Source organism: Chiloscyllium punctatum, chromosome 11 (genome assembly GCF_047496795.1).
Source record: "Chiloscyllium punctatum isolate Juve2018m chromosome 11, sChiPun1.3, whole genome shotgun sequence".
NCBI classification, from domain to species: Eukaryota; Metazoa; Chordata; class Chondrichthyes; order Orectolobiformes; family Hemiscylliidae; genus Chiloscyllium; species Chiloscyllium punctatum.
Window position 1 is genome coordinate 28,376,107 of NC_092749.1, and position 16,591 is coordinate 28,392,697.

A 16,591-nucleotide genomic window follows, 5' to 3' on the forward strand; every position below is an offset into this window, starting at 1 on the left:
ATTCTAGAGGTCATTTAGAATTAGATAACATAATTAGCAGGGTCAGCATGGCTTATGAAGAAGAAATCATGACTGACAAATTTTCTGAGGTAACAAACAAGATAGATAAAGGGGAAGCCATGGATGCAATATATTTGGATTTCCAAAAGGTGTTTGCTAAGGTACTGCACATAAGGCTACCCAATAATATAAGAGCTGATGAGGTTGGAGATACTATATTAACATGGCTAGAGGGTTAGCTAACTAATAAAAGGCAAAGAGTTGGGATAAGTGGCCATTTTCAGAATGGTAATCTGTAACTGTGGAATGCATCAGGGGTCAGTGCTGGGCCACAAATGTCTGTTTTCTGTCCAGCTCCTCTTCGTGCTGGTGTGACTGAAGTCAGAAGATTTGCTTGTGAGAAATTATTAGCACAAAGACATAGTCAATGCTTCTGCGCATCTGACGCCCCAGGGCTTGATACAATATAGCTGTTCATTTTACAGCTTCGTGCAGACACAGGAATAAGTTGAATACGAGAAGAACTCATTTTGAGTGTTCATGAAGCTTCACAATTCAAAAAAAACTCTCCATACAAAGAACAGACATCACAAATAGGAGTAGGAGAAGAGCATTTGAGCTCTTCCACCACTCAGTGCAATCGTGGCTAACTATATTCCCAAATCACAATTTGATGATTTCTCTTCCCTTTCCAACGTAAAAGCTAAGTAACTGGATGAACACACGTATGGCCTAATGGTCAAGGTTAAAATTTCTGTTTTGATTGTTCTTTCTAACTGTGTTTCTTTTGCCATAGGATGTCAAAAACAGAAGAAACCCTCGTCTGGTTCCTTATACCCTTTTGGATGAGCGCACCAAAAAATCCAACAAAGACAGTCTGCGAGAGGCAGTTCGCACACTCCTTGGCTATGGATATAATTTGGAGGCACCAGACCAGGACCATGGTACATCCCAACTCTTCCTATTCTCTTAGACCTTTTCTAAGATTTTGCCAAGTAGGTTATGGTTAAAGACTATTAGTTGTGTATTAGCAGTAGAAATTAGTTGTTGAGTATTGGTATGTTTGATTAATTTTATTTTTAATTTAACTGCTGTTGCTTATTTCTTCACTCTTCCTGAACTAAAGAAATGATGAGATCAGCAATCATCCTTCTGCAATGTTCCCTCATGGGCTCAATTTTAGGGGATGCCCATAGAAATGATTTTTTTCCTCACCACCTGAGGGTCAACATGTACCACCCTCAGTAGGGTCAAACTGGCAAATTATAATGAGTGGAACTGAAAGCGAGAGCTAGCCACTGACTGATTACATCAATTTTTTTGCCAACTATGCAATAACTGTAAATTGGATCAAATTGACCAAATGTCAGATCTTCACTTAGGAACCTGTGGTGAAGTCAATTGCCCAGTATTGGTAGCTCCTTTTGATTGTACTGGCTCTGGTTCTAGTCCCAAGTCCAAAATCCAACTCAGTGATTTTTGTTTAGATTACTTTGCATATAATAAAATACTTCCTAAGTCTCCAGTGTGTACCACTGTTGTAGCAGATTTATTTACTTTCTGAATGTGAGATAAAGTAAAAGCTTCCTAACTGGTAAAATTAGGGAGTCAAATTGTAATTATATCATGGTTGATAGTGAGTTTCAATGTGGATTGCCCTTTTATGGGGAGAATTAATTTCAAGGAAAACAATCCATTCGTATGTTTTATTTTCTTAATACTTGGAATTCCTACAGTGTGGAAAAAAGGCCCTTCAGCCCAACAAATCCACACCACGCCTCCAAAGAGTATCCCACCAAGACCCATTGCCCTACATATCCCCTGACTAATGCACCTAATCTACACATTCCTGAACACTATGGGCAATTTAGCTCGGCCAATTCACCTAACCTGCACATCATTAGATTGTGGGAGGAAACCGGAGCTCTCAGAGGAAACCCACCCAGACACAGGGAGAATGTGCAAACTCCACATAGACAGTTGCGCAAGGCTGGAATCGAGCCCAGGTACCTGGTGCTGTGAGGCAGCAGTATTAACCACTGAACCATTGTGCAGCCCCTGATGATTCTGCTGATGAGTTTAAATATTCATAAAATTATAAAATCCCTGCAGTGTGGAAGCAGGCCATTCAGCCCATGGAGTACACACTGAGTCTCCAAAGGGCATCACATCCAGTCCCACCCCCCCACCCTATCCCTGTAACCTTGCATTTCCCATGCTATTAATGAGAATAATTATTCAGTAGTCTTATACAAAGGAATATAGGGACAGAACTAGATCTTTCAATACATGACCATAAAAATTAGGGGCAGGATTAAGCCAACCAACCCTTCCAGCCTTCTCTGCCATTCAATAAGATCATGTCTGATCTGATCGTGGCCTTAACTCCATTTTCCTGCCTTCCACCCATAACCCTTGAGTCCCTCGCAGATCAAAAATCTGTCTAACTCAGGCCTTGCATATATTCAATGGCTCAGCCTGCACAGGGAAGAGAATTGCAAATGGTTCACGTCAAGAAATTCCTCCTCATCCCCATTGTAAATGAGAGATTCTTTATTTTGAAACTGCCCTGTTTGTAGATTCTCAAGGAAGGGAAACATTCTCTCAATACCAATACTGTACAGCCCCCTCAGGATTTTATATGTTGGAACATCATCATTTTCATTCTTCTCAACTCCAAATATTAATAACCCAATTCACTCCTTTTATCCCAAGCCTATTCCACCATTCAGTTTGATTTTGGCTGATCTCTGCTTTGAACTCAATTTACTTACCTTTATTTCATACCAATTGATCACAAAAAGCGACAAAGATTGACCGGTCTTTGTCGTGAATATTTCATAGAACCAATACCCAAACCTTTTGGGGGAGTTAATTCTATATTTCCAGTGTCCATAGAGTGACTAAATGCTTTATGATTTTATTGCGCTCGCGCGATCCAAAGTTTTCCACCAAAGGAAACAATATCTGCCCAATTGAATCAGTTTGTTATTTTAAAATCTGATTTGATCACCCTGCAACCTTCTAAATTCAAGGAAATAAAGCCCTAGCTTATGCAACCGATCCTCATCATTGAACCTCATAAAACCAATATCATTACAGTGAAATGGGTGGCACTCATTCGAAGGTCAGCATATCCTTCCTGAGTCCCAGCACCCAATATAATATTCCAGCATTCTCCAGATTACACCAAGGCCAATTGTAACTGAGTCTTAACTTCTACCCCTTTACACTTCATTTCCTTTTGAAGTAAAGGTCTACACTATGATCACCATTATATGTGTACACTATGTATTAGTGACTTGTGTATGCAATAAGATTGAAATGAGAGAAGACAGTTTAAAAAGTGTCATTTTTTTTAGTAGTAAGGAGAGCTGTATCAGTCAAAAATTACAGGAATGATGACTAAAGTAGATTTAGTTACTCCTATGTCTTTTATGGGTCTGGAGGCAAAAAACCCAAATGATTAAAATTGTAATAACTAAGATTTAATACATAGTGGCACTGAAAACTTCAAAAGTAAGCTGTGATAGAAAGGAATATCTTTTAGATCGGAACTGCTATATATAGTCCCTAAAAAGCACATTGCCACTGAAAAACAGCAGGGAGTAAGGTGTTTAAAAATACATATTAGCTGTTATGGACAGTAGAAGCATGCACCGTTTCTATAGCAACTTGTTTCTCTATCGTTAACTTAAGACGTTATTGTGCGCAAAACAGAAGAATGCCTGTAATTGGAACTGCTGTGCTGATCTATTTGCAGAGTGGAGCCTGCTGTAACACAATAATTACACAATTTGTCAAATTTGATTCCAGCATATAAAAACAGAGAATGCTGGAAATACACAGCAGGTCTGTGGAGAGAGAGAAAAACAGAGTTAACAGATGAGGTTTTAAGTTACTCAAAACACTTGGAGTTAAAAGTCAAGCTTGACAACTTAGGTCGATCACCTTTGTGCTCATATTTGGATCCCATACGGGGTGAGAATAAGGTGGAATGGGCCTAATGAATTGCAGAATAAAGGCGACTGAAGATCACACTAAGAACTAAAGAGGGGTAGTATTGAGATTTTCAAGGGAGGATGTGGACTACACACACAGGGTGGAATTTAAGACCCTCAGCATGAATGATTGGTTGTGAGGATGTGGGACAGGAAGGATCATGAACAGTAATTAATGCCCATTGTGGATTTTACCCCATTGGTCATTGAGCATCTGAAGGGGACCATTAAGCAAACTCTAATGGAAGACAGAGGCTACTCAGAGCCAACTCCCTTTCTCTCATTGGAGTGTCTTGCCCTCCCACCAGCTAGTGGTGCCCTCTAGCGTAGGCTCCTCAACGATGGTTGGCCTCTCCCTGGTGCTTTTCTGGCAGCTCTGACTGCTTTCAGTCAGTGGCACTGTTGGCAATGGAGAGCTGTTGGCAATGAAGAGCTGCCAACTTTTAATTATCTGTCAGTCCTTATTATGCAGAATCCTTCTCCCTGGAGTCCTTGGTCACAGGAAAGACCGAACACTGGCTAGTTCAGTGTGTGAAGGGCACTTAATTCTGTTGGCTCTTCCCAAAAAGAGGATGTAGTCCTCCTGGCAATCCTGCTACTGTCTGGCAAAGGCTCCTGCCATGAATAGTAAATTTGGTCCACAGCCAGGGCTTGAAGGGAAGCAGGTACACAAAAGGGAATCAGTCATGGCCGTCCTAGGAAATTACCTTGGATCCATAAAAGGGTGAACTGTTTTATGTCTTAGATTGCTTTTCTGGAATTACTTTCCTAAATGAAAGTGTCATTTTGATTCATGTCATTAGAAATTAGGACAGAGAGCAAGGGACTTTGTTTAGCTGCTTAATGATGTATCAAAGTTAATCTTTAGCACCAGGAGTTTACTCAAATGCCTTCGGGAATCAAGGAAGAATTTTCTACAGTTTATTTTCCTGAAATTCAACGGACCCTTTTCTCTTTTGCTCCACCAGTCTCAGGAATTAAAGAAGGGAGAAAATGTCTAATGCACAGGATGACCCTTGGTGTAGCTGACAGATTTTACTCACTTAACATATATTAACCATTAATGTACAGTAAGATCTGAAACTTCACAGGAATTCAAAACATATGTTTGAAACATATAAAATGTGACTTATTGCAATTCTTTTATTTCAGTCTTTCAAAACTTATTCTCACTGGGTTAGGAATGCAGTCCACACAACTATCAACATTTACTGAGTTCAGGGATGGTTGATTGCGAGATCTGACTAAATTGATTTTAATTTATTTCACAGGATCACTTCCTTCAGTTTCTTATAGCAGAATAACTTTCCAAGATGCTAATAACAGGAAAGAATTACATTGTTAGCATAGCAACTGAACTTGCACACACTCCATTTCATCAATAGAAGTGACATGATAGTCAACGTGGCACATCATCTGCCAAAGTATTTCATTGGAGACTTCCTCTGGTTTAGCTTATGTTGGAAAATTATTTCTCAGCGTGCTTTATTAAAGTACTGATGAACTTAAGCATCCTGTCAGAGAATTTGTGTGGAAACAGCAAATCTGTGTTGCAACAAAAACAAGCTGGTTGAAGAATCAGTCAAATACTGTGATGCAACAAACATTTCTATGGATAAACTCTTGAAGTAGAACAATTAGAAGGGCTTTGGAGAAAAGAGAAGTCTAAGACCAACTGAGAGGTACTTGCAGAGGACTGGCAAGGACATCATTTCAAGCCTCCTTCAGTTCTGTACCATTCCATGATTCTATGACTTTCATTCTTCTGGGGACATGAGCCCCTGCCAGACTGACCAGTTGTATTAGCTCTGTGGTTTGACAGAGCCATACCTCAATGGGAGTTCTCTTGCCCCTGGGTGAGAAGGTTGTGCATTCACAGAACCAATCCAGAGCCACAGCTTTAAAACCAAGGCTGCCATTCCAATGCAGGACGAAAGGTGCTTGCAGTCAGGGTGCTATTTTTGAGACTCCTTGCTTAACTGAGGGTTCATCTACCTTTTGGTTAAAGGTAAAAGATCCCATGATGTTATTTTGAAGAAGAGCTGAGGAGTTGCTCCTAATGTCAAATTGAATTGAAATGAATTGAATTGAATTTATTGTCACATGTACCGAGGCACAGTGGAAAGCTTTGTCTTGTGAGCAATACAGGCAGATCACATCATTAAGTAGCATAGATAAGTAAATAATAGGTAAACAGCGGCAAAAACAAATACACAGGTACAGATAAATGCTAGGAGTTCGTGAGTCCCTTCAACATTCTTACAACAGTAGGGTAGAATCTATTTCAAAACCAGCTGGTGCATGTGTTCAGGCTTCTGTCCATTCTCCCTGATGGTAGAGGTTGTAGAAAAATGTTGCCAGGGTGGGATGGATCTTTGAGAATGCTGGCGGCCTTTCCTTGACGGCGGGCCTGGTAGATGGATTTTACAGATGGGAGGTTGGTCTTTGTGATTGTCCGTGCTGAGTTCATGGCAAATCTGATAATCCTCAACTCCACTTTCCTGCCTTTTCCCCATAACCCATGACTAAAATTCTGTCAGTCTCAGCTTTGAATATTCTTAATAACCTAGCCTTGATAGCCCTTTGTAGTAAACAATTCCACAGATTCACTGCATTCTGAGAGAAGTAATTAAACCTGACCTCTGATTTAAATAGATGAATCCTTCTTCTGAGATTACGCCCTTTGGCCCGAAACTATCGTACAAGGATAACCTCCATTGTTAGGGGGACAGATTGGAGGTTCTGTGGGAACAAGAGAGACTCATGTTTGGTGTGTTACCTCTGAGGCGCCTGGGTTTGTGATGTCTCTGATTGTGTTTTTGGGATCCTCGCCGGGGAGGGGGAGCAGCATCAAGTCGTGGTCCACATAGGCACCAACGACATAGGTAGGAAGAGAGATGGGGATTTAAAGCAGAAATTTAGGGAGCTAGGATGGAAGCTTAGAGCTCGAACAAATAGAGTTGTTATCTCTGGCTTGTTGCCCGTGCCACATGCTAGTGAAGCAAGGAATAGGGAGAGAGAGGAGTTGAACATGTGGCTACAGGGATGGTATAGGAGGAGGATTTTGGATTCCTGAATAATTGGGGCTCTTTTTGGCGTAGGTGGGACCTCTACAAACAGGATGGTCTTCACTTGAACCAGAGGGGTACCAATATCCTGGGAGGGGAATTTGCTTTTGCCCTTCGGATGGGTTTAAACTAGTTCAGCAGGGAGATGGGAACCAAAATTGTAGTTAGAGTAAATGGGAGGATGAGAGTAGTGAAGTCATAACTAAGATTTCAAGATCGCCAGAAGGCACCAGCAGGCAAGAAGTTGGTTTGAAGTGTGTCTTCTTCAACACCAGGAGCATCCAGAATCAGATGGGTGAAATTGCAGCATGGGTTGGTACCTGGGATTTCGATGTTGTTGCCATTTCAGAGACATGGGTAGAGCAGGGACAGGAATGGTTATTGCAGGTTCCAGGATTTAGATGTTTCAGTAAGAACAGAGAAAATGGTAAAAGAGGAGGTGGTGTGGCACTGTTAATCAAGGACAGTATTTCATTTGCAGAAAGGACATTTGAGGACTCCTCTATTGAGGTAGTATGGGCTGAGATTAGAAACAGGAAAGGAGAGGTCACCCTGTTGGAAGTTTCTATAGGACTCCAAATCATTTCAGAGATGTCGAGGAAAGGATAGCAAAGATGATCCTTGATAGGAACGAAAGTGACAGAGTAGTTGTTATGGGTTCTTTAACTTTACAAATATTGACTGGGAATACTATAGTTCGAGTACTTTAGATGGCTCAGTTTTTGTCCAGTGTGTGCCGGACGGTCTCCTGACACAATATGTAGACAGGCCAACAAGGGGTGAGGCCACTTTAGATTTGGTACTGGGTTATAAACCCAGCCAGGTTTTGGATTTGGAGGTAGATGAGCACTTAGGTGATAGTGACCAAAATTTGGTTATGTTAACTTTAGTGATACAGGCTTTTAGACAAGATGGGATTGAGGGTCTCAAGGAAGAGGTGTTAGCAATTCTAGAAAGTGTAAAAACAGATAAGTCCCTTGGGCCGGATGGGATTTATCCTAGGATTCTCTGGGAGCCAGGGAGGAAATTGCCGAGCTTTTGGCTTTGATCTTATGTCATCATTGTCGACAGGTGTAGTGCCAGAAGACTGGAGATTAGCAAATGTTGTTCCCTTGTTCAAGAAGGGAAGTAGAGACAACCCTGGAAATTATAGACCAGGGAGCTTTACTTCAGTTGTGGGTAGTATTGGAAAGGGTTATAAGAGGTAGGATTTGTAATCATCTAGAGATGAGTAAATTGATTAGGGATAGTCAACACGGTTTTGTGAAGGGTAGATCATGCCTCACAAACCTTATTGAGTTCTTTGAGAAGGTGACCAATCAAGTGTTGAGGGTAAAGCAGTTGATGTGGTGTATATGGATTTCAGTAAGGTGTTTGATGAGGTTCCCCACGATAGGCTATTGCACAAAATACAGAGGCATGGGATTGAGGGTGATTTAGTGGTTTGGATCAGAAATTGGCTAGCGGCAAGAAGGGTGGCGGTTGATGGGAAATATTCATCCTGGAGTTCAGTTATTAGTGGGGTACCACATGGATCTGTTTTGGGTCCACTGTTGTTTATCATTTTTATAAACGACCTGGATGAGGGCATAGAAGGGCGGGTTAGTAAATTTGCAGACGACACTAAGGTCGGTAGAGTTGTGGATAGTGACGAAGGATGTTGTAGGTTACAGAGAGACATAGATAAGCTTCAGAGCTGTGCTGAGAGGTGGCAAATGGAGTTTAATGTGAAAACGTGTGAGGTGATTCACTTTGGAAGGAGTAACAGGAATGCAGAGTACTGGGGTAAGGGTAAGATTCTTGGTAGTGTAGATGAGCAGAGAGATCTCGGTGTCCAGGTGCATAGATCCTTGAAAGTTGTCACCCAGGTTGATAGGGTTGTTAAGAAGGCATACGGTGTGTTAGCTTTTATTGGTAGAGGGATTGTGTTTTGGAATCATTAGATCATTCTGCAACTCTGGTGCGGCCACATTTCGAGTACTGCTTACAGTTCTGGTCACCGCAATATGGGAAGAATGTGGAAGCTTTGGAAATGGTTTAGTTTAGATTCCCTACAGTATGGAAACAGGCCTTTCGGCCCAACAAGATCACACTGACCCTCTGAAAAGTAACCCACCCAGACCTATTCCCATACCCTATATTTACCTTTCACTAACGCACCTAACACAATGGGCAATGTAGCACAGCCAATTCACCTGAACTGCGCATCTTTGGACTGTGGGAGGAAACCAGAGCACCCAGAGGAAACCCCAGAGACGGGGAGAATGTGCAAACTCCAGACAGTCGCCCGAGAGAATGGAAGCCAGATGCCTGGTGCTGTGAGGCAGCAGTGCTAACCACTTAGCCACTGTGCCGCCACTCTCTCACCCCAAGGCATTCAGAGGAGATTTACTAGGATGTTGCCTGGTATGGAGCGAAGGTCTTACGAGGAAAGGCTGAGGGACTTGAGGCTGTTTTCGTTCGGGAGAAAAAGGTTGAAGGGCGACCTAATTGTGATATATAAGATAATTAGAGGGTTAGATAGGCTGGACAGGGAGAGCCTTTTTTCTCGGATGGTGATGGCTAGCATGAGGGGACATATCTTTAACATGAGTGGTGATGGATATAGGGCAGATGTCAGAGGTAGTTTCTTTACTCAGAGAATAGTAGGGGTGTGGAATGCACTGCCTGCAAAAGTAGTAGTCTCGCCAACTTTAAGGGCATTTAAATGGTCATTGGCTTGGTATATAGACAAAAATGGAATGGTGTAGGTTAAATGGGCTTCAGATTGCTTCACAGTTTTGGCGCAACATCGAGGGCTAAAGGGCCTGTACCACGCTGTAAAGTTCGGTGTTCTACGCCTGTATCCTTCTGGAGACTTTGTGTCACCCTCACAAATTGCCTTCCCAGCTATTTTTGTGTCATCCACAAACTTGGCTATTGCACTTTCATTTTCCTCATCTAATTTGTTAATACATTGTAAACAATTATTACCGCAGCACTCCACTCTCTGCCACTCTGAAAATGCCCCTCCCTTGTCCCAACTGCTTGTCTACATCATCAGGTGGTTCTGGAGCAGGACCAGAAGACACAGAATTTATAGCAAAAGGGTTACAGTGCCACGGAGATGTAATGATATGTTAAACAACCTTAGATTAAGATGCAAGACTTAATCTAAGCTTGATTAATATATTATTACAACTCCGTGACACTGTAACCCTTTTGCTATAAATTCTGTGTCGTATGGTCATGTTCCACAACCACTTGATGAAGAGGCAGAGCCTTGAAAGCTAGTGCTTCCAAGTAAACCTGTTGGACTGTAACCTGGTGTGGTGTAATTTTTAATTTTGCACTAGCACCTCCAGAGCATGTCTACAATTAGTTAGCCAATCCTCTCTCCATCCTAATACTCTACCCCTAATACCATGGGCTCTTATCTTGCTAAGATTCCCTATTTGTGCTACGTTATTAGCCACCTTTTCGAAATCCAAATATATATCTATTAGTTCCCCTTTATTCAGCCTGCTTATTACTTACTCAAATAATTCTAATAAATTTGACCATGGTATCATCACTGTTTCCTTTAGAGTCATAGAGATGTACAGCATGGAAAAAGACCCTTCGGTCCAACCCGTCCATGCCAACCAGATATCCCAACCCAATCTAGTCCCACCTGCCAGCACCCGGCCCATATCTCTCCAAACCCTTCCTATTCATATACCCATCCAAATGCCTCTTAAATGTTGCAATTGTACCAGTCTCCACCACTTCCTCTGGCAGCTCCCTCTGCATGAAAAAGTTGTCCCTTAGGTCTCTTTTATATCTTTCCCCTCTCACCCTAAACCTATGTCCTCTAGTTCTGGACTCCATGACCCCAGGGAAAAGACTTTGCCTATTTACTCTATACATGCCCCTCATAATTTTGTAAACTTCTAACCTCAGCCTCCGACGCTCCAGAGAAAACAGTTCCAGCCTGTTCAGCCTCTCCCTATAGCTCAAATCCTCCAATCCTGGCAAAATCCTTGTAAATCTTTTCTGAACCCTTTCAAGTTTCACAACATCCTTCCAATAGGAAGGAGACCAGAATTGCATGCAATATTCCAACAGTGGCCTAACCAATGTCCTGTACAGCCGCAACATGACTTCCCAACTCCTGTACTCAATACTCTGACTGATAAAGGAAAGCATACCAAACGCCTTCTTCACTATCCTATCTACCTGCGATTCCACTTTCAAGGAGCTATGAACCTGCACTCCAAGGTCTCTTTGTTCAGCAACACTCCTAAGGACCTTACCATTAAGTGTATAAGTCCTGCCAAGATTTACTTTCCCAAAATGCAGCACCTTGCATTTATCTGAATTGAACTCCATCTGCCACTTCTCAGCCCATTGGCCCATCTGGTCAAGATCCTGTTGTAATCTGAGGTAACCCTCTTCGCTGTCCACTATACCTCCAATTTTGGTTTCAACTGCAAGCTTACTAACTGTAAGTTTGGATGCTCGCATCCAAATCATTTATGTAAATGACAAAAAGTAGAGGGCCCAGCACCAATCCTTGTGGCTCTCCACTGGTCACAGGCCTCCAGTCTGAAAAACAACCCTTCACCACCACCCTCTGTCTACCCTTCACCACCACCCTCTACCTTTGAGCCAGTTCTGTTTCCAAATGGCTACTTCTCCCTGTATTCCGTGAGATCTAACCTTGCTAATCAGTCTCCCATGGGGAACCTTGTCAAACACCTTACTGAAGTCCATATAGATCACATCTACTGCTCTGCCCTCATCAATCCTCGTTGTTACTTCTTCAAACACTGCATCAAGTTTGTGAGACATGATTTCCCATGCACAAAACCATGTTGACTATCCCTAATCAGTCCTTGCCTTTCCAAATACATGTATATCCTGTCCCTCAGGATTCTCTCCAACAACTTGCCCACCACCGACATCAGGCTCACTGGTCTATAGTTCCCTGGCTTGTCCTTACCTCCCTTCTTAAACAATGGCACCACATTAGCCAACCTCCAGTGTTCCGGCACCTCACCTGTGACTATTGATGATACAAATATCTCAGCAAGTGGCCCAGCAATCACTTCTCTAGCTTACCACAAAGTTTTAGGGTACACCTGATCAGGTCCTGGGATTTATTCACTTTATCCATTTCAAGACATCCAGTACTTCCTCCTCTATAATATGGACATTTTGCAAGATGTCACCATCTATTTCCCTCCAGTCCATATCATCCATATCCTTTTCCGCAGTAAATACTGGCGCAAAATACTCACTTAGTACCTCCCCCATTTTCTGCGGCTCCACACAAAGGCCACCATGCTGATCTTTGAGGGGCCCTATTCTCTCCCTAGTTACCCTTTTGTCCTTAATGTATTTGTAAAAACTCTTTGGATTCTCCTTAATTCAATTTGCGAACGCTATCCCATGTCCCCTTTTTGCCCTCCTGATTTCCCTCTTAAGTATACTTCAATTCCTTTATACTCTTCTAAGGATTCACTTGATCTATCTAGTCTGTACCTGACATATGCTTCCTTCTTTTTCTTAACCAAACCCTCAATTTCTTTAGTCATCCAGAAATAATTTATTAAACGTGCCTGATTACACATTATCACATCAAAATAGCTTGACTCCTTGTTAGATCCACAACAAATTGCTCCAGCAAGTAATTCCTGAAGATATTCTGAATTCTTCCTTGTGGTCACCTCTGCCAATTTGATTTTCCCAATCTACATGAAGATTAAAGTCACCCATGATGAACATATTGCCTTTTTTACATGCCATCATCACCTCCTGATATAGTCTCATCCCTACAATATGACGACTGTTAGGGGGCATGTAGAGTACTCCAACCAGAGTTTTCTTTGACCGTGTTATTTCTTATTTCCATCATATAGGTTCTGCATTTTGCAATCCAAGGTCTTCTACTTTTATGGTAGTTATTCCATCTCATACTAACAGAGCTCCCCCACTACCATTTCTTTCCTGTCTATCCTTTCAAAAGGTCACATAATCCTGAGTATTATTTTCTAGCTTTGATCTCCTTGTAACAATATTTGCATAATGGCTATATGAATACACTGTTTCATTCCAGATAATTCACACATAGAGTCATAGAGGTCTAACTCGTCCATGCGAACTAGATACCCTAAATTAGTCCCATTTGCCATCATTTGGCACATTTCCCTCCAAATCCTTCCTATTCATATTCCGATCCAGGTGCTTTTTAAATGTTGTAATTGTACCAGCCTCCACCTCTTCCTCTGGCAGTTCTTTCCATATACGTACCATCCTCTGTGTGAAACAATTGCCCCTCATGTCCCTTATGTTGCCTTTCCAAAATGCTGGACCTCACACTTACCTGGAAAAACTCCATCTGCCACTCCTCAGACCTTTGGCCCATCTGATCAAGTTCCCATTGCACTCTTTGGTAAACTTCTTCGCTGTTCTGTACACCACCAATTTTGGCCCCCTAACAATACTTGCAATGTAGGGATGAGAATTCACCTTTCACCTCACCTGAGGTGGCTTTCAGTATTGAAGTCACAATTCTGTTACTGGAACGACATATGACTTGTTGGTTTGTGTGTGCTTGTATTCTAGCCGCAAGATCTGATCTGCTGAGCAATGCAGCGGAGAGGTTCCGCATTTTCCGAGCTGAGAAAACTTATGCAGTCAAAACTGGGAAGTGGTACTTTGAATTTGAAGCAGTTACTGCTGAAGACATGCGCATTGGCTGGACCAGGCCAGGCTGCCGTCCGGATCAGGAGCTTGGAACAGATGACCAGTCCTTTGTTTTTGACGGTTTCAAGGTTTGTATGTTGGAAGATTAAAAAAGACCGTGCCCTTGAGTTCATGTCAATGAAGAGAATAGAAATAGTCCATCGAAGAGCCCTGTACATTTTGCCTATTTTTCCTCCAGAAACAGGGGCACAGATAAGGCTGAATAGCCAAGAGCTTGTTACAGTTGTATAAGACTTTGGTTCGGCCACATTTGGAATACTGCATACCGTTCTGGTCGCCACATTAACAAAAGGATGTGGATACCTTGGAGAAGGTGCAGATGAGGTTCACCAGGATGTTGCCTGAAGTGGAGGGCTTGAGCTATGAAGAGAGGTTGAGTAGATTATGATTACTTTCATGTGAAAGATGGACGTTGAGGGGGGACCTGATTGAGGTCTACGAAATCATGAGAGGTACAGACAGGCTGGATGGCAAGAAGCTTTTTCCAAAGAGTGTGGGACTCAATTACTAGGGGTTGCAACTTCAAAGTGAGAGGGGAAAAGTTTAGGGGAGATATACGTGGAAAGTTCTTAAAGCAGAGGGTGCATGGAATGCATTGCCAGCAGATAGCATCATTTAAGATGTATCTAGACAGATACATGATTGGGCAGGGAGTACAGGGATACAGATCCTTAGTAAATAGGCAACAGATTTAGACTGAAGATCTGGATCGGCGCAGGTTTGGAGGGCTGGAGGGCCTTTGTTCTTTGTTTGACTTTACCTCAGGGGAGGGGAGTTCAAAACTAGAGGGCATCATTTTAAGGTGAGAAGGGAAAGATTTAAAAGAGGGACAGTTTTTTCAAACAGAGAGTAGTGCATTTATGGTAGGAATTGCCCAAGGAAGTGGTAAATGCAGGTCCTGTTAGAAAATTGTGCCGTAGAATCATAGAGTCGCAGAGTCACATCGCTTGGAAACAGATCCTTCGATCCAACTCATCCATGCTAACTAGATATCCCATTCTGACGTAGTCCCATTTGCCAACATTTTGCCCATACCCCTCTAAAACCTTCTTATCCATGTATCCATCCAGATGTCTTTTAAATGTTGTAATTGCACCAACCTCGACTATGTCCTCTGGCAGCTCATTCCAAACATGCACCACCCTCTGGGTGAAGTTACTCCTCAGGTCCTTTTGAAATCCTTCCCCTCTCACCTTAAACATGTGCCCTCTAGTTTTAGACTTCCCCGTGCGAGGGAAAAGACCTTGTCTATTCATCCTATTCATGTCCCTCATGACTTTATAAACCTCCGAGATAGACACAGCAGATGTCACCGCCTCCAGGCCTTTATCACCTGAAGAAGAGAATGAATTTCTTCTGAGATGCTCTGGATGCAAGAGGCGACCTACTGTACGTTACATGCTGCTCATACCTAATGCAGAGAGTCTGAGAAATCCTGACCTAGTGTTAAAATGCCTCAGCAGGAGATACAAGAAAAAGAGTGGGCCTATGTCCTTGGTTTCAGAGTGGGAAGGATGTAGTGATTGTAATGACGTCTGCCAGGTGGACCTCATAGAATATGAGTTCCTTGATTGTGTACACCATGACGTTCACTCTGAATGGGGAGGTCCTGCTGAATGACTCAGGATCTGAACTTGCGTTCAAAGACTTTGAAGTCGCAGATGGTAAGCAGGGACTAATGTGCGTCTGGAAAAGAGTTTTACAACTGGTACATGCTTCTTTAAAAAAAACAAAATAAAGGTTCATTGTTTTTGCTTCAAACCTCGCTCTGCAATAGTAGTCATCCCACATCTTCAAACTTTGTGTTAGATTATATTTAAAAGTGGTAACATGCTGCACAGAATGCCACTGTGTTAGAATTAGAATTAGAATCCCTACAATGTGGAAACAGGCCCTTCAGCCCAATAAGTCCATACTGACCCTCTGAAGAGTATTCCCCATTACTTTACATTTATCCCTGACTAATCCACCTAACCCTGAATGCTTTGGGCAGTTTAGCCCAGCCAATTCACCTAACCGGCACATCTGTGTTCCCACCCCAACATTTCTGTTCAGTTCTAACAATGATTTCCTGGACTTGAAACATTATCTCTCCTTTCCCCTCACAGATGCTGCTGGACCTGTTGGGTTTATATAGCAATTTTGGTTTCTTTACAGATCTCCAGTGTCCTTAGTTCTGTTTTTTTATTGTGTTGGCATGCAGGTTCAGGAGTCCGGACCTTGAGTCCAAAATATAGGTGACATACCAGTTCATATAATCATAGAGTCATGGAGTCATACAGCATGAAAACAGTCCCTTGCACCCAACTCATCCATGCAGACCAGGTTTCCTAAACTGAACTAGTCCCATTTGTCTGTGTTTGGCCCATATCCCTCTAAATCTTTCCTATCAGTGGACCTCTCCAAATGTCTTTGAAATGTTATATTTGTACCTGCCTTCACCACTTGCTCTGGCAGCCTGCTTCATATGTGCACCACCCTCTGCATGAAAATAGTTGCCCCTCAGGTCTCTTTTAAGTCTTTTGCCCCTTACCTTAAACCTGTGACCTTGAGTAAACCCTAACCTCATCCCATTTCTGGTCCATTTCCATAGGGGTTCCATAGCTCATTATGGACAGAAGGCCAGTTGAAGGAGGTGGGCTGGAATCTTTGATTTGCCCTCCAGTTTCCCGCAGGTGGCAGGGGCCAGCTTGGAGGTGGCATCTTGGCAGCAGACACTGGGACTCCTGACCGATCTAAAGCCATTCCTGTGTGCTGCCCTCTAGAGCAGTTCCTCCTTCAAAGTGGATGAAA

At 42.5% G+C, this 16,591-nt stretch overlaps 1 protein-coding gene across 2 annotated transcripts in view; it reads left to right on the forward strand.

The window, feature by feature from the left end:
* The window catches only part of ryr2a (ryanodine receptor 2a (cardiac)), a 758,045-nt gene that overhangs the window by 447,635 nt on the left and 293,819 nt on the right, over nucleotides 1-16,591 (forward strand). For both annotated transcript variants that reach the window (XM_072580564.1, XM_072580565.1), the window contains exons 25-26: nucleotides 797-944; nucleotides 13,658-13,866. In XM_072580564.1, the coding sequence (XP_072436665.1) occupies nucleotides 797-944; nucleotides 13,658-13,866 (357 nt within the window). The remainder of the gene's footprint in view (nucleotides 1-796; nucleotides 945-13,657; nucleotides 13,867-16,591) is intronic.